This window comes from Centruroides vittatus, unplaced genomic scaffold, assembly GCF_030686945.1.
Source record: "Centruroides vittatus isolate TY-2023 unplaced genomic scaffold, ASM3068694v2 contig_5, whole genome shotgun sequence".
Lineage (NCBI taxonomy): Eukaryota > Metazoa > Arthropoda > Arachnida > Scorpiones > Buthidae > Centruroides > Centruroides vittatus.
Window position 1 is genome coordinate 3,484,114 of NW_027122286.1, and position 24,291 is coordinate 3,508,404.

The 24,291-nt window shown below is 26.4% G+C and overlaps 1 protein-coding gene across 1 annotated transcript in view; it reads left to right on the forward strand.

Annotated features, from left to right (window-relative positions):
- The window catches only part of LOC136978245 (voltage-dependent calcium channel type A subunit alpha-1-like), a 637,477-nt gene that overhangs the window by 5,075 nt on the left and 608,111 nt on the right, over window positions 1–24,291 (forward strand). The window contains exon 2 of the mRNA XM_067273927.1: window positions 16,893–17,177. Within this exon, the coding sequence (XP_067130028.1) occupies window positions 16,915–17,177 (263 nt within the window). The 5' untranslated portion in view covers window positions 16,893–16,914. The remainder of the gene's footprint in view (window positions 1–16,892; window positions 17,178–24,291) is intronic.

Sequence of the window (24,291 nt, forward strand, 5' to 3'; positions counted from 1 at the left end):
AGAATTCTTTCACTATTTCGTCCTCACTTTCTCTGATTCTTCCTTTCTAGTTCTCTAAGATCTTTTTTATTATCAATCCATCTTTTTGTGGTCTTCCTCTTGGTCTGATGTCTTTCATTTCTTTCTTGTAAACTTTCTTTGGCTTCCAATTGTCCTCTATTCTTCCACATAAGTCCATCCATCCGAGTCTTTAGGGTTTTTATCGTGAGATGTGCATCATACAGTTGATACGGTTATTCCTTTGTTCTAATTCTCCATTTGTCTAGTGTGATATCATTGACAAGGCCAAAGATTCTGAGGAATAATATCATAATTATAAATTATTGCAAAGGAAAGATTTACAAATTTTTAATGTGAAGAATTTTGCAATATCGTAAGGAATATATTTACAATTTGAAATTTTAGTTAATTACCTAAAAATTTTCATAAATTTCATTAAATATTGTGATTATTTCGGTTCTTTTCTGCTTATAATCCTTTGTATTAATGGATTTTATGCGAATATACGCGTATATTCTACGTATAAGAATATATAATTTGAATAATCTTTAATATTCAGCAGTTTGCAACAGAAACAAAGCTTCTTTGTTTCGCTCCAGTGAATAAATTACATAAGTGCATTGCTTGCTTCGTTTTCTTTCAAAAAATTCCTTTAGAAAGAACTCAAATGAACAATTCTACATTAAAAAAAGCATTTCGTAAAGCGAAATCTAATTCATTGTTGTATTATAATAATTTTTCACTAGAAATTTTTATATTAAAAAAGGAAAAAAAAAACTTTTAGTCAAAAGTAGAAAAATAATTTCATATAAAAATTGTGTGTGAAGTCTTTAATCAATTTTAATGAAAGCTGCTTTTATTCTTTCAAAATTCATTTAAATTTTGAAAGATGAAACTTTACTAAAAATTATTATATTAATAAAATGCGAATACACAGGGTGGTCCACTGTAAATAACTACATTGCTCGAATTTCTTGCAAACAATAAGGTTAAATAATTTTCAACCAACCTTATAAGTAGAAGGTCATTTAATTTTAGCAATAATTTGTATATAGATTTACAAAAAAAAAGAAAAAATTGATAAATTTATTTAAAAGACTACAGTTTAATGACGAACGAAAATGATACTATTTTGCAATAATTTGTAACATTTAAAAAGCAGAGAAATAACTTTTTTTAAAAAAAAATATTAAATTCTTGATTGAAAATGATGTGAAACTAGGAGAAAAATGTTTTGTTGGAATGCACTTAGCTCGAAAATATCCATCAAATATGAGCGAAAATGTTAAAAAATTCAAAAGAAATAAAGTGGGATCATTGTCAGACAACAGTAAAAGATAAATCCTAGTTGAAAGCATTTTATCAAAGACAATACTTTACAAGTAAAGAATAAAAGGAGAAAAACACTTTTTAATGTCAAAAGGCAGAGGATCTTTTAAAACTTTACAAATAAGTATCGTGAAAATTCATGATATAAAGAAAAAAACGAATTAGATTCAAGTGGAAAAGATAGAGAGGTGGAGAGGTAAAAAGGATAATATTTTACCTTTTTAGTCAATTTATATTGAAAAATTTCGCTAAATTTTTTCTAAGAAAGCATCGCGTAACAGAATAAAACTCCCATCTGCAAGAAATTCTTCAGTGGAGTCTATTTTGTAAGAGACATAACGTAACACCTCCGTAAAGAATTTTTTTTTTAATATTAAAATGAAATTATTTATTAAAAATTTAATGCAAACGTTCTAAAAATATTTTCTTTTATTTCTTCAGATTAAAAAAAGTCACGAAAAGAAATTCTTCGAAATTTTTATATTATGCTTTTAAACTTAGAAAAATATATTCTATCTCTTAGCAATGATATTTAAGTTGTTATTTTAATGGGTTAAACGTGATTAATAGTCCACAGTCTGTAATTGTTTAAACGTGAAAACCATTAGAAAAAAAACTCAAAAATATAAAGAGTTGTATAAAAGTCAGTTAAATCTATTGCTTGCAAGCAATTTAGCATTTTTGATAAGATTATAACTAATAAAATATTCGAATAAAACAGTATTCATATGTACAACGGTTAACTGATCTTTGCGCTACTCCGTACAGTCGTTAGCATTCGAATTTTATGCAAGAATTTAAGCTTAATTTGCTTTATAATGTAAAAATTCAAGGTTTATGGTCTTAAAGATTATATATATATTTAATTTTAATAAATAAAATCACAAAAAACATTTAAAAAAAATCACTTTTTCTTCTTTGAAAATCGGTAAATGTGATTTAAATTCTTCTTTTTTTTTAAAACATAATCCATTTTTCAAAAGAATATCCTATTTATTTTTGATATAAAAAATCACGAAAATAGGTTATCAACGAACTGATAAACAATCTGGATGACATTTTATCACATTTCTAAATTAGATTGCTGATAAACATCAGTGGACGATCCATTGGATTTCAAGAGGGTGCTTCTTGCAATCATATTCACTCGCTTATTTTAAGAAAAATGGGAATATAGGCTACTGTATATTACAATTTCTGACGAAATTAGCAATAAAAAGTTTTTAAGATCAAGTACGTTATTGCTGAAACACCTGTAGAAAGAAATGGTCTAGATATGTTGCCAACAGTTAGTGATGGATGAGTGAGCTCTTCGGGGAAACACGTGGAAAGTACGACACATCAGGGACGTCCCCTCCACCAAGATGGATGACATTCGACATTTTTACGTGTAGACATGACCCGTAATTAATAAAATTCTAAGTCCAGATCGATACGTTTCTGTCGCCAGAAGCCATTCCTCTTCTGTGATTGATTTCAAAGTAGCATTTCGTTTTTTTTTCTTTTTTTTTATGAGTGGTCTTCATTTTGGTACACTAATTCTCTCATTAGGGAATTAAGTATTAAAAATATATTTAATTTTAAAATTATTCATTAGTTTTAAGTTTTATTTTGTAATTAAATTTATGAGAAAAATATATTTTATGTACTACTTTGGCAGTTAGTTATGTCAATTTTTATATCATTTCTATAGATTGAATGACAAGCAAAGGGCTAGACTTTCTGCTGTGGAAATTTTAGTTATATTTTTATATTAAATTTAGGTAAAGCAAGGATATTTTAAGCGCTGTGGTAATTTCAATGTAATTCTGTGCATTGGATAGCAAGCAAAGGGCTAATTTCATTCGAAAAATCAAGTTATTCCTTTTTTTATTTATCGAATTAATTTCTTTAATGAAACTACTTTAATTGTTAATTGTTATTTTCACATAAACGGATCTAATTATCGTTAAAATCCAACAATACCATTCGATACGGTCGTATGATTCTGCATCATTAACACTTTTAACGCCGTTATTGTCCAAAACAATGATGATGTGTTATTGGCATGCCACCGCGTACCGATAATTATTACGGGAATATTAAAATGCCACTTCTATCATTTTATTAATTAAAAGTAAATCTCGAAAATTAAGTCACGATGGAAAAAATCCTGAGGCTAAAAAGATTTGAAGGTTTGCCACGATGTCGAAGAAAATTTTCAACGCTTTGGCAATTAATACAACTTCTTTTAAAGTTGAATACGTAGTGATGCGGAAAAAGGACCATTAACGTGTAGATCTAGACCAATGCTGTATAATAAATATTTTAATGAGACTAGGACCATTGGGTTGATACGTTATATTGATTTTTCCAACTGAAACTTCTACTTGTTGCTTTCTGTAAGATGGAGAAATAATCTTAAAGGAAGTTCAATCTGAAAAATTATTTCCGAAGCTTAGATTTTTTATTAAATTAATTATTAGAAGTATTTTATGGTAATTTCATCCTACTGTTTCAGTTCTTTTATCCTATTTATCCTCAAAAAGAGCAACAGAGGAAATAGGCACCCATTTTTCTTCCCGTTCTTCCTATTTTTACTTTGTACATCTGGTCTACTAATTAGTTCCGTAATATCTATAAATAACAAGCTTTAATTTCGAAGGGCTGTAGTATATACTGAATATCAGGACTCTCACTTGATGTGTGCATATTTATATCATAGTCATTGAGGATCTTGACTATGTACAGTACCTACTTATATGATACTTATATATTTTAAATTAAACAAATGAGATACACAGATACTATATGACATAGTACTGTACCTTTATCACTATAGATAATAGATCTATGGTAAGATATATTTCATACTGAGTATGAACAATAGGCCACGATAAATTTCTTACTATTATAATAAGGTAGTAGGCCTATATTATAATTACTAAATATGTTGACTATATACAACTTTTAATTGGCTTACATATACTTCTGTTAAAAGTGGTATATAGTCAAAATATTTGATGGTTATGACGTTCAGTAGTGTTCAAGATGTTCAGTAGTTAAAAGTAGTAGGCGGTCAAGATATTTTTACTTTAACAGGTCTTTAGACAGCCTGTTAACAGCTTAACTCAGAAGTACTGAATGTCCAGATCACATGTGATAATCAATGGAATTATACACGAAATTGACGAATGTTTTGTTTAAAACCGCTAGAATTTCGGCATGTTTATCGAATAAATTTAAAAATATTCATTTTTTATAGATATATTCGATAAATTTAAATAATCCTTCTTTGTAAACCGTTGAAAAACGACCTAAAATTTATGAATAACAAATTTTATAAATGAAAAATTAATCGGATTAAAGTCAAAAACTTTTAATTTTTGATTTTATTTTTAAAAAAACAAATTTTTTAAAAAAATGGCATCGCGTTAATCCAGAGATTAAAGGAAAAAGAGTAAATCAAATTAAGTTGTAAATAACGATTTCCAATAAAGATACGTACTTTAATATTTTTTTATTGGAAATTTTCTGGCAAAAAGGAGGATTGTATCGAGTCAAGCCGTTGCTTAGATACCGTTCTTCCTACGAATATCCCTGGATGAAAAGAGGAGGCTTTGCATGATCAGCTGCATCCTCTTTCATCTCAAGGTGAGTTTTGCATCTGTAGTACCTCTTCTCTTATTACACAACTAGAAGTGTCATGTTCAGATAACATATTCGAGATAGGATCTTATCGACTTTGTTAGTATTTAAACGACAAAATTAAAATATTAAAAATAATAATTTAAATTAAACAGAAAGTTTTTAAAGAAAGAAGAAAAAGAAAGTTTATTTTATAAATCAATAATATTTTAATTAATAGTAAAAGACAAGAGGCTCTAAAAGAGAACGATTCTAACGAGTAAGACTGATATTTCAGTAAATAATGCAACAATCTGTGGTTTAATTTTAAGAAATAAGAGCAAGCTATTTAGATTAAACGGAAAACTTTAAAAAGGACTATCTACCTCACATTAGTAGATTTTTAATTAACTTTAAAAAAAGAAGATGATATTAATTAATTTTATAAATTTATAATCTTATAAATAATTTTAGAAAAGATAAGATGCTTTAATTCTCCGTGAAAGAGAAAAATGTGATTCCAAAGACCGATTTACTACGAAAAACCGCAAGAATTTCTGGTTTAATTTTGAGAAATCGGCACAAATTGCTAAAAGATAATAAGTTCTATGAGTTCTGTCAGTCGATTGGTTTTAATCTTTCCATTTATCTATTTGGGAAACCATAGAAGTATTAGTCAACAAACTAAACCTTAACCATTGCCGCATTTGTCGTGCTTCTTTCCAAGAAGATATCTCAAGTGCAAAATCCGGATAATCCTAGAAAGTAAGAAGTAAGTTTAAATAGAATTTAAACTTTTAATATTTTTACATTTTTTAAAGAAGTTTATCATAATAATTTTATACGAAATACCATCTAAAGCAATAATTCTTGATCGGTCAAAGTTGTGGTCTATACATTTCGCTTTTATAAAGCAAATATTTTATTTTTTTTAAAGAAAAATTTAGATTTGATATTATCATAAAAATGCTAAAATTGATTTTTCTAAATCCAAAATTAAGTATAATAATTTTTTATTATTTTATTATCCCGTTAACGTGTAAACATTCACAGATTTTTGGTAAGTAAACTTCCATTAATTTGCTCCACTTATCTACTTAATGTCAACATTACGGTTGATATTAGAATCGTAATTTGATTGTAAAGATTCTTAAGTTTCTTCGTTATAATCCTACTGCATCTGTAAACAAGAAAATCGGCAATAAAGTTTAAAAAATACCTCAAAAATAATTGAAAAAGTTTTATTACATTTGTACTCGCGCTTCGCTTAAATTTTACGCTGTTAAACCTGAAATTTCCATTATTAAATAATATTAAATTGATAATGAGATGAAGATGCTACAAGAGATATATTTCTCACCATTTGCGAGGTTTCAAATAATCAGTTTTTAACTTTTTTTTTCTGTTTTAGATGATTGAAACCATTCGAATCGCTCGAGTGAATATACGAAATTGAGATGCTCTTTCTAAAAAAATCCTTTTTAATAAAGTATAAGCACGTCTTAAACGATCGATTTTACTTATTTGCTTGCCTCTATAACATTATCCTCCATATTAATCAAGTTATTAACAAATATATTAAATTTGTTATAATTAATTTTGCGTCGTACGACTCGTTGCATTCATTTAATATATTTTATTGGAAATTAATTATATGTCTGATATTAAACCTGACTAAATGATGATTAAGGAAGGATCATACTCTTCTCCATGTGACTTTTGCATCCGGATTTGCTATAATTTTCTGGATTACCAGTTCATACAACAGGTAATCTGGAAATCCATCTATCCAACTATGCGAAGCGAATGTATACATATATAGTATCTATAAATGCATTGCTAAGCTAGAAATTGAGAAGATAATTCGAATTACCGTTAATAAAATATAAATTCCTAGCTTAATTTATTTTAAACTTCACAATTTTCTACTTTGTTCAGCTCGAAGCGCGTTAATTACGAGTGATGGAAGTGGAGAATGCGAAAACGTGTACCACAAATATCCTCATTTTTTCAAGTATATTGATCAATCTTTCTCACGGTTTTACTTCGTAGAAATTACAAAATAACTCAATATAAACTACGCGGAGGGAATTAATTTTAAATTATTTAAGTAAATGTACCAGACAAACGAATCAAAGGTGAAAAATAAAATAATTTAAACCAAATCCCAAGACGTTCAATGGCGATTAATTAATTCTATTTCTCTATGACTAAGTGTACTGGGAATAACGGAGATCAGGCCAATTTCTCTTGTTTGCTTACGAGCCAGATCGATAAGTTGTCATGCTTTGATAAGCTTATTAACGCCATTATCAAAACCCGTATCGGGTTAATAGTGACAATTTTTATGGTTTGTTTAATGACCGGATCGTGTTTATTCCTCAAATAAAAGGAAATTGTATCTCTTTAAAGAATTCTCTTGGTTCTTTTACTTTCGAAAAACAAAAGGAAACAAAGATTTAACTGAAAGAAGTGTTTTTACTGACCATAACGCAGAATAGCATCCTTGAAGCACTTCTTAAATTCATTCCAGCAATATTCTAAACAATATACATATATATTATTGTTTAAATATAAAAATTTATGTTAATTAATTACAGAAAGTTATTTACAAGTATCTTTTTATTAATTGAAAGTCTTTGAAATTCATCAAACTGATCCGAAGAGTTCACCTCATCAGAAGTTTAATCATGTAGAAATACTATATAAGAATTTCCATTGATAAAAAAAAAGATCAAAAGAATATTTTTATCAAAATATATAATTGAATTCTAGTTTTTTAAAATGATGTTTATTAAACAAAACTTTTTTCTCTTCTATAGCCTAATTCAAAAAAAAAAAACGAAATACCTTTTCAAAATATTCTTAATGAGCCTGGTCATAGGAAGATTACTTTATAAATTCACTTTCATTACTTTTTTAAGAAGCTTATTAAAAGGTTTTACATATTAATAGATTTATTTAAATATATTTTCTTCACATTTCTCTCTTTCTTGTTGGAAAAGTTAAAAAAAACTTGAATTTTATAGAATATTTTTATATATTTTTAATACTTTTAAGGATTAGAAAGTTAAAATCTCCAAAGCATATTTACTTGTTGGAATTTTTCCAGTCGAATCCAATACTTGCAATTTTTTTATTGAGAAATAATCTGAAGAAGATCAAATTGTACTAAAGGTGTTATTGGGGTTGTAAAGGTAAAAGAATTGGCTATGATAGTTAAGGTCGTTCAACCATCAGGCAAATGAACTAAACCCTGTGAACTGATTGAGTTACTATGGTTACAATGTTCTTTAAGTAAACATCACATAATCTGATTTTTAGAAGAATATTGATAATGGAAACATGAATTTTATTTAAAGAGCAAAGATGAATTTATTGTTAAAATGTGGCTATAACTTTTTAATTTATGATAATAAAAATATCTTATATATAACTTTTATTCGGCATCATAAATTGTTTATGGATTATAAAATTATTAAACGTAATTCGCAATTATTTTTATAAATTTTTTTCTGAATTTTTGTTGCCCATTTAGTATATTGCTATTAATTGTAATTGCATTCAATTATTTTTAGCTTGCTTAATTTAACAAACAACCACAACAGACGGACACCTTTACCTCATCTTTTGTGGATCAGACTCATTCGCTAATTAAAGTCTGATCTCCTCTTTCTTATCCTTTCACCTTTTTCCTTACTTGCTAGACCCTTGAGTATGCTCTACCCTATAAAAATGATAATAAATAATAATAGAAGTCTTCTGCAAATCCCGTAGTGAGTTGATACTTCAAGATAATTCGAGAGTCATTAGCACTTATCACCATTTTTCCATTTTTTGCTTTATTTAGAATGTAAGGAAAAGCATGGAGAACCATTAAGAAAACCCAACAGTAGGGTTTCTCAAACGGGATCTCGAGATCCCGGTTGTTTTTTTTAACCCGGGAAATATCCCAGGAAATTTTTCTTATCCCGGGAAATCCCGCAAATTTCTTAAATATTCACTTTTTTCTTATTTTGTGTTAAAGTTCAGGAAATTTTGCAAATAGAAAGTATAATTAACTCATAAACTGTCAGAATACATTTGTATTTATTAATTTTTTTAATTTTTGCTCGTTATGGCACGTCACAAATGGTCAATAATCAATACTTAGCTTATTTGTGGCAGGACTCTCAAAATTCTTTACCAGTAATATCTGGAATAATTTTGCTTATGCTGTCTTAATTTTTAACCATGCCCAGTAGCTTCAATGACTGCGTAACGCCAAGTTGTGCAAATTGGACAAGGATACAAACGAGTACGAAGTCAGCAAGTATGAAGTTTTTCTTCATAATCTGATTATTAAAGAGAAACGAACTGCCGAATTATTGGGCTATGATGTTTCTATTAAAGTAGTCGAGGTAGACAAATCAAGAATACTACAGAACAAAAGAAGTACTACAATCTCGAAAACGAACTAGAAATCTTTCAGGATACAAGTGAAAAACACATAATATTTGTCTTCTCTTAAATGCATTAATCACGATTCCAGTTACATCAATTGAATCGGTAAAGGCATTCTCGGTAGCAAGACTTTTCATTACTAAAATAAGAATTAGATTGAGTGATCGGAGTATTGACCATCTTTGCTTTTTAAAATCTTATAAAAATTTACAATATTTTGTATTATATTTTATTTAAAAAATCAAAAATTACCTTCTAAGTTAGAAGTTTGATCTAAATTAATTTTTCTTTAAATTTTCAACTCATATCAAAGTCATTTTTTGTTGTTGTATGCAGTTTCCAGCAAACTTTAATAAATTTTTTTCTATTTGTGAAAATTTCTACGTAATTCAAAAGTAATTTTTAATATATATCTTACACAGCATTATTAATATGATTTCGGTGGTTGCGGAACGTATTAAATTACTTTATAAAACAAAAAATAATTATATCATTTGATTTCATGATATTTAGTATATCTTAAAAATAATTAATTTTGTCCCGGGATTTCCCGGGATCCCGGGAAACAGTTCACTTTTATCTCGGAATCCCGGGACAAGCAAAAGACCGGGAAATGAGAAACCCTACCCAACAGTGTGGGTATCATAAGCAAATCTAAATTCTAAAAATATTCCATAAAAATCAAAAGGAATCATTTCAGTAATAATAGGAAGAAAAATCAATTAGAAATTCTAAATCTCCATTGATTTAACTCATTTGTTTGTTGTTCTAATGAGTCCAATATTCGAGTGACATTAAATAAATATTTTTATTAAGCACAAATAAAAAAAAATTAAATTATTTAAAAAATGTAAATTTATTAAGGAGAGAAATATTAATATATTAAGTAAAAAAAAAAATCAAATATAAATCAAAATTGTCATCTCTGTTATTTATTGCTTTCAAGTCAGGGAAGAGGATGCTGGATAATTGAATTTGGATGTCAAAATGAAAGGATTAACTTTGCAAGATTTTGACAGCGGGTCACATTTAACACCTTTTCTTATAAACAATTTTTTTGAGATTTTTCAAAAATGATTTCTTGATCAAATACAAAAGAAACGATTCTACATAATCAAATTTCATTTAATTCTTCAATATTTCTTCTAAAAAATTACTTTCTATTTTTAAGATTTAAAAAATCGATTCTCCAATGATCTGTACTAAGCTTTAAAGCCATTGCACAAACTACGAAACAATTGGAAATACACAGCTCCCTTGATAAAAAAATACATTTACATTTCATTCTTTATTTGATAAGTAAATTAATAAATCATTTTAAATACTTTATAAATAAATTTTAAACGTTTTAAAGTTATAAATACATTGATTTCAATTTAGTTATAAATTTCCCTTTGATTCGACTAGAAACTAGTGATGTAACGAATATTCGGTTACTACCCAGTATTCGGCCTATTCGGCCTATTTTTCGCTATTCGGCCGAATACCGAATACCTAAAAACAGGAGTAAGAAATAACAAAAACACAGTAAATTAATCATTTTGGAAACTTTTATTAATGCTAAACATTAAATTATAATTATTAAAGTTAATAAGAAATAGCGTCTAACTCTAGTATTAAATTATTTCGTAATTAAATAATAATATAGCCTTTATCTAGCCCGATATCTTATGGCATTGATGGCGTGTAGGTTAGAATGTATCGGGCATTAGTGTTATTGTTTAGTTAATTATGTTATAATCGTATTCTTGTATATTTTAATATTTTTTACGATATTTTAAAATGATTTACGAAACGTTTTATTGAAACTTATCGTATTTAATGAAAGAATTATTTATCTATTTCTAGAAGATGAGTAACTATTATATAATTTATTTTATATACAAAGCAAAGAATGAGCATTTCTCATTATATGCAAAAGATAACATTTGAAATCATGTTAATTTTAAAAATATTGACAAAAACAATAACAACAAATTATCACAAAACTTCACAAATAGAAACTCCCCAATAATATATTTGAACTGTTCCACATCTGGGGAGAAACTAGACCATATGTCCCCACTAAAGTATATATCCTTAGGGTACTATTCAGTCTACAAATATGTAGTAAAAATAAAATTTTACTGTTTAATTAAAGAGTTAAAAAGATCGATTGCAAATAAAATAACTTATAAGTTATAACTTACATCTAAATACCAACAACTGCCGAATCATATCGGGCTATTTACGGCTATTACATAAATTATAAACCAATTTGGCACTAGAGGTAGACGTTAGACTCCATCTCGTATTAACTTTAATAATTATAATTTAATTAATTAATTTAAATAATTTAGACCTACTGGAAGAAAAAATCGTAGTGACATCGGGCCAATAGAGAGCAGGGTGCGCGATCCTTGCATAATGAGGTTTGCGCGCTAATTTTTATATGTACGTTAAACAAGCCGAATAGTTTGGCCGAATATTCGGTATTCGGCTGAGGCCGAATATACTATTCGTTACATCACTACTACAAACGTATCATTATCCGTTCGCTGGAGACTTTAATAAGGAATTAAGATTAAATCACAAAAAAGTCCGCTTTTTAACGTATATTTAAAGCGTAAACAGCTGTATTTTGTTAGAAAATGTTATTTAAAATTGATCTTAATCATTTCAAATTTGTCTGACTCGAATTTAATTAGAAATTTCTCCGATTCAGTACAGAAGTGTGTCATTTATCAGCTCATTGGCGACATTAATGAAGGATCAAGAGATTGAAACGTGAAAGGAATTGTCTTTTTTAATAGTCTTTAACATTTTAAAGTTGTAAACACGTTGATTTGAATCGGATTTAATTAGAAATTTCGTTTTGATTCAATAGAAAAGTACGTTATTTATCGGCTAATCGGAGAAGTTTAATGAAAAATCAAAAGATGGAAACGTCAAAAAATCGATATTTAAATATATATTTAAAGTGAAAAATGTTTGGATTTTGTTGGGAAATGTTTGTTTAAAATTTGTCTGAATGAAAAGAGTGAATAATCGAAAGGAATTTATTTGAAAAGCATTACTATTGACAGATGGTAAACATTTTACAAAATCAATGTTTGAAGAGTAACTCTTGCAATCCTTATCGATACATATATATTAATGTTCTATAAACATCAAAAATGCAAAAGCTAACAACCGGCGCAGATGGAATTAAATTACAATTAAATTTTAATTACTTTTAAGGAAATTAAAATTACAATCTGGAAACTCGAAACCAATTAATAGGAGATAAGAGTCCATACGTTGCGTGCTACCCTCTTGTTGACAGAAGTTGGAAATGAAAAAAAAAACTATCATCATAGACATCATTTTCTATTTTAATTATTAATTATTGTAAAACAATATTAAAGTGTAATTATTACAAATATAAAGTTATTGGTATGTAATTTCAATTGATTAAAAAAATTAAGCATTTTAAATCTATAGGAATCATAGGCCAGTAACTTTATTTTTACCATTTACTACTGAATCAAAATGCTTAATTTTGATTGGTTTAATTCTTTGGGACAGATTTATTTTTTATGAAGAATGGAACCACTTGTTGAAAAGGGAAGGATAGAACTATTGAATCGGCATTAAACCATTGATTCAAAATGAAACTTTCTATTTTTGTAACTTCTACACTCCTAAGAATAATTTCAAGAAGTTAAAAGACTAGAATTTCAATTTTAATATAATTAAAATTTAATTACAATTTAACTGTTCTGTTTCTTCCATTTAACTGTTGTATTTTTAGAATTCATGTTTATGCTGCTTGTTTTTTTATTAATTGGAAAGGTGAAATTAAGTCTCTATTTTACATTCTATAGGCAATTCTCTACACTTTATATTTAAAAAACGGTAAACATTTGTTTATTATTTGTGTAAACTTAATTAATATACACTTTATGTTTACATATTTCATTGCAAGTGACATATTTGTCATCAATAAATATAGTGTACAGTTGTTGGTATATTTAATAACAGCAAATATAATCTAATATACAAATTTTCTTAGTATACGTGTAATTTTATCTTTTATACTTAATAAAAATCGGGAAATAAATCCAAATTTTTCACTTAATCTCGACTAATTAATTTATGGAATTCAACATATTAGATTCTTAATTCGTTCGGGATGCGGAAATATTTTATTATGAAGAAAAATGTGGATCGAACCACTTTTTCGGGTAAGAAAAATTCACATTTTTGATGTGCCTCTTAAATAATTAAAATATACTTAATTAAAATAATTTTTATAAATGGTATATTGAATCATTGGATACAGACATTTTTGTAGATCTTTGCGTTATATTCTAATGAAATATAGGATAAAGATATGTAAAAAATGGATAATGGAGATAATTTAAATTGTTTAATTATTCGGATAATGTTTAAAACCATATTGAAAGATTATTCCATTAAAATCTTGATTTTCATAAATTCCCTAATCTCCATGAAAATATATTTTTTGCTCTTAATCCTCCCCATAACATCACTTAAACCAAAGATCAGTGGATAAATCCTAATTTGTCTCATATATCATCATTTTTTCACTTAAATTTCTAATAAATAAAACTCGATATAAAATGTATTAAAATTCAAACGTCAAAAATCCTTCATAAGTTAAGAAATAAGATTAAATTTGAAGATTTTCTAAAAATATTGAGAATTATGTTCCTGCGCTCATTTTAAAGAATATTTGTATGGAAATTTCAAATAATTATTAAAGTAAAAAAGAAAATTTCAGAAATAATCAAATATAAATTAACGAAAATCTATCCGGTACGATATAGAGTCATGTCTTTCAGAAATGCAGAGTTGTTTAATGCTGTTTATCAGATTCAGCAAAATCCCTTGACAATAATGACATTGTTCCATGTAAATTTAAACGCTGTAGTAGCAATAATTACCTTAAAGCATCTCACCTACGTTAATTCGATGTAAGACCATGAATTGGCATTCAAAGGTTGGAGAATGAAGGTTGTTGATATTATTTTCTTACAATATTGTTTAATCAATAAGATTCAATGTAAATAATGTCGTCATTTTGGAGATAAATTCTATTTCATCTGCATAATTGGAAAAGGCTCTAACATTCTAATTTCATAATAGATGTGAAGTCTTAGATTCACGTCTGAGGTCTTTCTTAGATCCTACGATCCACTCGTTAGTATTTGAGAAATTCTAGTATTAGGAGGAAAATTCCTGTAATTTTTATAGTGATTTGTATTGGATGATGGACATATATAATGTAATAAACGTCTGCTTATGGTTGCACTTAGGAAAATTGATAAAATGAATAAGGGTCGAGTTGGGGATAGTTTTGTTAGGTTGATTATTATTGTTTTAGGACCTTGATTGCTATATCACGTGGCTATAAATATTAGAAGATAGGAATATACTGTAGTTAAGCCAGAAGAGATCAGTGTCGGAATTACACTTATTTAATTGATTAAAGAGGATAAGAGGTTTCTAAGGTTAAGATTAGAAGGAAGAGGAAAATCTTATTATTATTAATGTGATTAAAGAGAAGGATTAAATAAGTTTCTAGTTTTTTTTCCTCGATTTTTTTCAAACAAATGTTTTTCTAAATTATTTTAATGGATTCAAAATTGATTCCAGCTGACTACAAATAATTAAAACGGATTAAAAAGCATTGTTATTATTCTTTTATAACCATTAATTTAAAGACTAATTACAGTCAAACTTCTGTTTAATTCCACAATTTGTTCATTACTGAAATTGATGAAATCGAGTGTTGCACCTTAAATGTTAAGAATTATATATTCAATACAATAATGAGGTCTAAATACGTTTGATTCCGAATTTGAAAATCACGTGATTTGGCGATAAGAATGATGTTTACAATGCAAAATCATACATTTATACTGAAGAGTTCTTTCCATGAGCGTCCGCAGAAATTTTCCAGGAAGGGCAAAGCTTGGAGACAAATTACATCAAAAAATTATTTATTTACTTAATTTTGAGGTGTTTTCACAAGTATATTATAGATGAAATATGAATGAATTGCATTAATACAAAAAAACAGACATAGAGTCTCATGGCCAAAGGCGAATGGTCACATATCTCAATCACTTTTACGATTATAATTTGTGGAATTTTTTACTCGATCCTAGGAAGGGAGCAAACGCTCCGTGGCCTGAGGACGCCCAGGTTCTTTCTATTTAAAGTTTGTAGGGAAGATTCGATCATAAGCATTTATTGATGCTTTATGAGGTGACACTATTTAGGAGGACGCTATATCGAGTTTTATATTAAAATTACCAAGAAGTACATATAATTTATACACAATTAATAAATTATGTATAATATTAATAATAGAATATACATATAACGTTAAAGAAAGTTTGGAGTTTCACTTTGTGTAATTAAAATATAGATTCTTATGCATAATTCAAGATCCAAATAATCTTAAATTGTATTTATTTATTTTTTTATGGATTCATTCTCTGAATCAATTCGCTTTTTAAATTGCTATATAATCGGGTGAGAATTGTAATTCAAAATTTATATAGATTCTAGAGTGCTCAGCACTTTACATGCAGTAAAATAATAAAAAAAAGCAGAGGCTAGATTAACACACAAGATTATAATTTAAGACCCCTTTTATTGTCTTTTTTTGTTGGAAGAGATGGCTAACTTAATGCTTCAAGTCTCAATCCCGTCTTACATACAGTATTTTATATTATATTAACGTATATAGGCCCTGCATAAAGTATAAAATGCATTTAGGTTTCATACCATCCACATAGAAAGTGATGAAGAGTCTATGGAAAAATTGATATTTGTAGTTTTAAATAAATTAATATAAAAAATTTAAATTTAAATATTAAGTAATAGTAATTTCGGACTCTTCTAGAGCACAATGTCAATTAGTTAATCTTAAGTTAAATTTTGAATATTTTCTTCGAGTTTTACTTTTTTAGTTTAAAATTTGTAATATCCAGTTATAAAAACAAATATAGATTTTTTAGATAAACATACACTTGCAGTATGTTTCACATAAAACTATATTTATTTTCCTAACTTCCTGAGGTGTATTAAATCTAAACAGCTAAAAAAAAAACTCATATAAAAACAGTAAAATTTGTTTTGAGAGTTAAATAAATAAATAAATATAAGTAGTTATATCGGGTTTTTATAAATAATGTTAATTAATTAATTTAATATGTCTAGAATTCATTTTAAATTACTGAATTGAAAATAATAATTTTTCATGCTAAAATTTTTATAAAAGCAAAGATTAATATAAAAAATAAATTTTAGAATTTTTATTTTTATTTTAAAATGTTTATTAAATACATTAAAGATATTATTTTTATATCGATCCTCCTGCCATCTGTGGCGCAAATTTATAACTGTTTTTAGCAGTGTTTGTAAAAATTATTATTAAAGTAAAAATAATCGAATGTCAAGTTTAATCAATTGTTAACTATTTAGACTAAGAATAAAATTACTTATATCTATATTTGTAGGTAAAATATTAAACAAACTGCCATGATTGGTGCTGCAGGAAGTAGACATATGAACAGTAGGAGAAGGGGTTCTTCTCCAAATATTTCTCCACTTTTTTATCATTCTGCCAAAAGCCCCTTATCTCAGCACAAAGAGGAGAGCGAAGATGGAGAAGGCCGCTTATCAGTGCCCGAAATGCCCATGGGAGTTCGCCTTAATAGAAGAAGAGCGGTGGATACTTCTGATCACAAAACTTGCGCTCTCTTGCAAACTAAGTTAAAAGGCCTTAAACTTGAAGATATTGCGTAAGTATATTCACATCATAATATAGTTGTTATATCACTAATAATGTAAATCATAATCCTAAAACATTCATTCAAGCGCAATTTTATTATATATGCAATCATTTCAAATTAATTACACTATTAAGCAATGGCAACAGACGTTGAATTGTAATTGTAAGTTATTGTCAGAGTAGCAATATTGAATATCTAAATAACACAATAAATTAATAGAAATATAACGTCATAGTAAAATCATTTTGCAAGATTCGAAATTCTTTTTCTAGAAACCATTATGAAAAAAAACATTATAAAGTAAATAAAATAAAACACAATTACATTACATTTATGTTTATCTTTATATAAACAACAGAACTAAAGCAATTTATTTTTTTATTAGATTTTTATTATGTCCCGACCTTCAAAACATTAAAAATACATTAAGAGTTTCTAGTTTTTGGCACGAACTAGTAGGATTTATCTATATAAATGTCGATAAAATTTTGACTAAAATTTCTTCTTCGTGCGATCATTCAATAATTTGAATATAGAGTAAGTTTCGGTCATTAAAATTAATTTCTCCAACCACCAGTTTGCTGTTTCTTGTTTTATTGAAGAACTTAAAAATCTCTGTTTTAATTCTCAAGACTCGTAATCGGAGGTAGAATAACAGTTTTTTCTATAATTCTACTTTTGGTGATGAGCCGAAACTCTTGAAAGTACAAGAGAATTAAAATAGACATTACAAAGAGCAGGAAACGGTGGATTTCTGTAACCGTTTTCATAAAGATACCTAAAGCTATAAACATGAAAAGGTAAATTATGACCTTGTTTTTCTAGGTCAAGCGATATATGGCCATTTATATTGCCATTTAATAAAAGATAGAAAAAGTAAAATAAAATATAAAGATTAAGAGCATTTGATAAATGGACAACTCACGACGATGATGAATCTTTCATTCGTTTAATAACTATTTTAATTTATTTTTTAAGTTATTGTATTACAGTAAAATCTCGATTTAACGGATCTATTGGAAAAAAAGTGTGTCCGCTATTACCGAAAGTATATTAAATCGAATGTGTTTTAAAGACATATATTAATAACGAACATAAAATGTGCAAGATGCGTTAAAATGTTATTATGATATATGAGTATGAATGAAATATTATTATGTACAGTACAGTACAGTACATTGAATAATTTAATACTCATTGACTAGCAGCGAATAAAATATCTAAAAATAAGTAAATTATTAATTACTTTTGTATTTTTAAAACAAGAAATGTATTTTCTTATTTTAAATAATTTTAATTTATTAAAAATATGTATATAAACATTCAAATTGGAACTAAAATGGGACGTAAGTGATCGTAATGGCGCCATCTTTTGAGTAAATATTTTGTTACGTATTCTGAAGTATATTCTTATCGATTTTATCGTTATAATTGGAAGATATTTTAAATTAACTTGAATAATTTTCGTAATAATTAATTTAAATATTTTAAAAATATATTTTAATTAATAATTTGCAAAAAATCATATAAGTGCGGAACTTATCGGTAAGTGCGGGATTTATCTCAAACATGGGGACTAGAAGATATTAATTAATAATACAAATTTTTAAAGATCGAATGAAACTATTTTATTTATTAATTATATTAATTATTTCGAAAACTATAATATGAGTTTATTCTTAAATTGTTTATATAATGGAAAATTCCAACAAACTGTTGTCATGACAACAGTATCACGTGATGGAAGCAACACGTGATTAGAAATAATATTTGTCGTTTGCGTAGTTAATTAAAAAAATTAATAATACAAACAATAAATATTTATATATTAATTTATTAAATTTAATTTAAGAGATAAAATTTATAATAATAATAACTATAGCTCGAAGCTCTAAATGAAGATAACATAATGTCTATTCAGCACGTTTTTTGTTTGTAATGCAGTTTTGACCAAAAAAAAAAGAAAAAAAAAACTTAAAAATTGATTATCATTAAAAATATTATAAAATTAATATAATAATTATTATTATTAATATTAACTTATTGTATTTACTGAAATTCAAACGTATATTTAAATTATGTTCGTTTTATTAGTAAAAATTTAAATTTAAATTTCAACCAATCACATGATTGGTTAAAATTTATTTTCGTAATTCGTGGCTTCCAATTGGCTTTCCAATTATAGGGAAAAAAAGAAAATAATAATAATAAAAGAAAAAACTTTATATCGATAAAAGCAGATGTAGACGATCTCTCCAAATATGCCCATCACTGTTACCATGACAACGTGCTTATGACGTCAGAAGATGCGATGTTCAATAAAAGTTCAAAAAAATAAAAACAATAAGAACATTCTAGATATTTATGCTTATATTTTTATAGATTTTATTTAATCGAGAGGTTAAAATTGTTTGATAAATTTATATAAGAAATTTTTTTTTATTACTCTAGAACTTTTTTCTTTTTTCTTGGTACAACTATGTTAGAAATCCTTTGAGATTATTTTCTAAATATAGATTTGATGTATGGAGGATTATTGGAAAAATCTTTACTTTTGTTGGTAGCATTTAGGGCAAATTTTCGGATTAAAAAAAAATATTATTTTTCCTTTTCCTTTATTGAAAATTTGGTAGAAAGTAGAATGCTTTAATTTTTTTTCTATCAATATTCACACTTTCTTCTATAAGGTTAAATAAATGGTAGAATATTTGCTTAAATAAAGATTTTGGCGTAAAGTAAGAAGACATTTTAATATGTAACATAATATAATCACACAGAAAATTATATTTCCTACATTAATAACGTTATATATTGAAACATATTGCTAATAATATTAAATATTTCGGTAAATAATTAAGAAAAACAAACAATTTTCTGTCAGTGTTTTGTTCAACATTTAACTTTATTTATGTTTATAAGATATGATTTTTCTATCCCGTTCACACCTTTAACAATGCGTGTATAAAACATATTATAGAACAAGTCTATATTAATTATGTATCTGTTTTTATACCTATCTTATTAATAAGGCAAAAATCAAAAATATCAACACAATTTATAAATGTCTTATTAAATATATGCATAAAACTAAATTAGAAATATTACATATTTTTAAAGCGTTTTACAGTATTTCACATTTTTCTCGTGTTGTATATTAACTATTTTTTGTTCTGCTCGCCTATTCATTGGATTCTTAATATATCTTTTTAATTACAGAACATATATTTAAAATTTATATTTTAAACACATATTTAAGTAAACAATTAAGAAAAATCAATTTTATGAGCGTTTGTTTCACACTATTATATTATTATTATATCTATTTTTATCCTGTTCATACTCATAAAATTGCTATTACGTGCCTTTAATAAGGCATACAATATATTAACGATTCCATGTTCTGTAAACATCTAATGAGACTATAAAAAATATTAAAGCATATAAAGAAAGTTAAGAGCGATTTTGTTCGACTTTTCTTTTATTCTTACGTTACGATCTTTATCTTCTTCTTTTTCTACTCATAGAATCGTTATTATTACCAATGAACGTGTTAAAATGTTAAATACTAAAGTAAATAACTAAGAAAATATTAATTTACTGAGTTTATTTTTCCCAAATTTTTCTCGTAATCTGACTGGAATGCAATTTTAAAATTTCAGACCTATACATTCCCGTCGTACGTTTGTCTGCCTGTCTGTTCTTCGCAATCTCGAGAATGTAATTAGACAAATGAAAATCGAAACCAGATATGAAAGCTTCAGGGCCGAAGCCCCTGATTAATTCTGTACGAACTTTCTGTCTGAACCGGAAGTCACATGGTTGAAAATTTTCTCAAGAACGAAGTTAGATAGATGACCGGCATGACTCAATTGTTATCAGGAGAGGAATGATATACAGGGGCAAAGCACTAATATCGAGCCCCGATATGGAAAGCTTAGAGGCCAGAGATCCCGATTAACTATATACGAACTTCCGGTCCGGAGCGGAAGTTCGTATATAGTTAATCGGCTTCTTCGGTAACTTCCGGTATGGACCGGAAATCACGTGATTTTTTAAACATTAAAATATTAAAAATTGTAGCCCGACATTGTGACGATGTCACAATATATAATTCTATTATTTTTATCCTATTTATACGCCTTGAATCGCTTAATACATGATAAGACATATATATATAAGCGATTTTGTGTTTTTCATATCTTATTAAAGATATAAAAACAACGTCAAAAATATTAAATATATAAATAAATAATTAAGAAAATTTTGCGAAGGGTTTGCTTTACATTTTTCTCATACTGCAATGATATCAATATTTAATATTTCATTACTTATAGACTCGATGATACGTGTCCCTACTAAGCGATTCTACGTTTTTATACTTTTCTTTAATAAAATTCTATAAAAATCATGTTAAAATATTAAATATTAAACAAATAACTGAGAAGGAAAACAGGTTTGTTAGAGTTTTTGCCACATTTTTCTGGTAGAATCTCAGATTTGTGCCTTTAATTATAACATGAAATAATGGAAGTGACAATAGGTAAGAAAAATATCCTATTTTAGACTTTAACAGTAGTATAAAGTATTATAGAGCTTAAGTATAGAATGAGAGTGTAATCTAAATAACATGGAAGGTGATTAAACTTGGAAAACCATTTAAACTTATTTGCATATATTGATTGAAACAACAGTCTGTATTTTTCTGTTTAGCTTGTTGTTTATATTTATCTAACAAGGTCATTTATCTAATTACTGTATTTTCAAACTAAGTTTGTTGAAGCGCATATTTCTAAATTATATTAAAAATACATATCGATTTTATGATCAAAATCATGATACAGTATATAGAATACTTAATGTACTTTAATTAAGCAAAGGACTGGCTATTTTGTAAATTATAAGTTTACTAAACTTAGGAATTATAATTATTAAACTAAATAATTTGAAACTTTGATACGAATCTATAACATTATGCATTAATCTTTTATAGAACATGATATTTTCGTGAATTGCATTTAGGAATGTCTTATATTTTATTATTAATATTTTATTAATATTTTCTTTAAAAAAATCCTTAAAAATATATATTTTCATTACTCAACAATATATATTTTTAAAGAGTTAAAACTAAAAATTTTTTAGTAATTTTTAAAAATTTCAAATATTTTCAATATTTTCTCCAACATCCAAACAAAATTTTTCAGATAAAATTAAAATAGTTTAGAATTTTTCATGTTTTTCCCTGTAAATTTATATATATATACCTCTATAGATTCCCTTTATGGATTAATTTGCGTGACAATTGATGTAATATATTAAATATTTATCAGTCTAAAAAAGGTTAAAAGTTGTTTCTCAACTTAAACAAAGTTAGAAGAATCTGTCTTATGTGTGAAAAGTTCATTTCTGGCTTTAAATATTTAATAAGAATCCATATTCCGGCTTTATAAACATTACACTTAACACAGGATCGATCCATCGATCGAAATTCTTGTTTACTTTAAATCGCTGATAGGGAGCTCTATTTATTTGAATTATCGTGACAGTTACGAATAATCGTTTCGAAAATTTCTTCGATAAAAACATAAATTAACTAAGAAATATTATTAACATTTCCTTAAATACTATTAAAATATGTGAAATACGAATTAGAATTTGTTTTAAAGCAATACATTATAAATAATTAAAAATAAATAAATAAATAAATAAATGCATAATGAGTTTTGAATTTCAAATTGTAGCTCCATCTATTATCTAAATAAATAATAATTTTATTAAAATATTATTATTATTATTTTAAAATGTTTAAAAATGTCATTAAAAAATTAAAGTTATAAGCCAATATTTTTCTAAAATTATTTTAGATGTAATTAATAAAATATCATTAAGAATTAAGACATAAAATTAGATTTTAAGTATTAATATAATATAACCCGAATAAATAAATTAAGTAAGATTTTAATATATCCCTTCCAATTAATTAATTCGAGATCATCTTAATTAATATCTAATTACCATAATGAGCATCTTGATCCACTTTATTCACTCTCTTCTCTTTATTTAATAATCTTCATTTTTCTACTTGTCAATATTTGTTATAGTAAAAAAAAAATAAATAAATAAAATTAAGGTCTTTCTGACATTTTCTAGAAAGAATTTTTAGAAAATTTTACATTTTTCGGTCGATTTTTCTAATAAAATTAATTCTTTCAACGTCGAAATTTTTATTTTTATTTTATTTAATTTTTAATCTTTACAAAATAGTAAGGATTTTTCTCTTCAAAAATTCATATTGTACTTCTATATATTATTAAGTTCATTTTACATTTAAAACAATATTAAAAATAATGTTTCTTATATATTTCTTTTAGTTTTAGTTGAATTTTATTGCAAGGTTTTCTTATATAATCCATTTTTTTATATGTAAGATGGTATATTTTAATTATAAAATGGGAACAAATTGACCATATAAATGTGAGTTTTAATATATATTTTGTTTTAGTTTATACCAGTAAATTATCATTGCTGTGAAAATTTACGTAAATTTTCTGAAATGCAAATAAATATATTCAGTTTCTTAAATCTAATTTACAAAAATATATATTTATATAAAGTAACGCGAATGAAACATACGCAGATATATAATATCCACAAAACGTGTTTGAACATGTTTTTTTTTTTTTATACTTTATACAGTGAAATATAGTTAACAGAGCATCGGATAAGGGAGCAGTTCGCTTAATAGTTCGATTTTTTCCCTTATGTTTTACTCTGCTCTGTTAACAGAGCAGCAGATAGAAAAACATTCCATTTAAACGACCATTCTCTAGGGGGCATTTTTAGAGCAGCAGTCGGCATAATGGAGCACTGTTATGAGATTTATGGGCCTATCTTTAATCTTACGATACATCACAGCTCAGGATATATGGAAACAGTACACTCTATATATTATATGGAGATTTTATGAAACCTTCCATAGTCGGTTTCTAACGAGCAGTCAAAAGATTTCTTACAAAATCGTAATGTACAGGGGTTTGGGCACATATGAGAGTAATTACGTTTTAAATAAAGAGTGTCATAAAATATATGTGAACAAACGGTGTAGACCACATGTACAGTACGT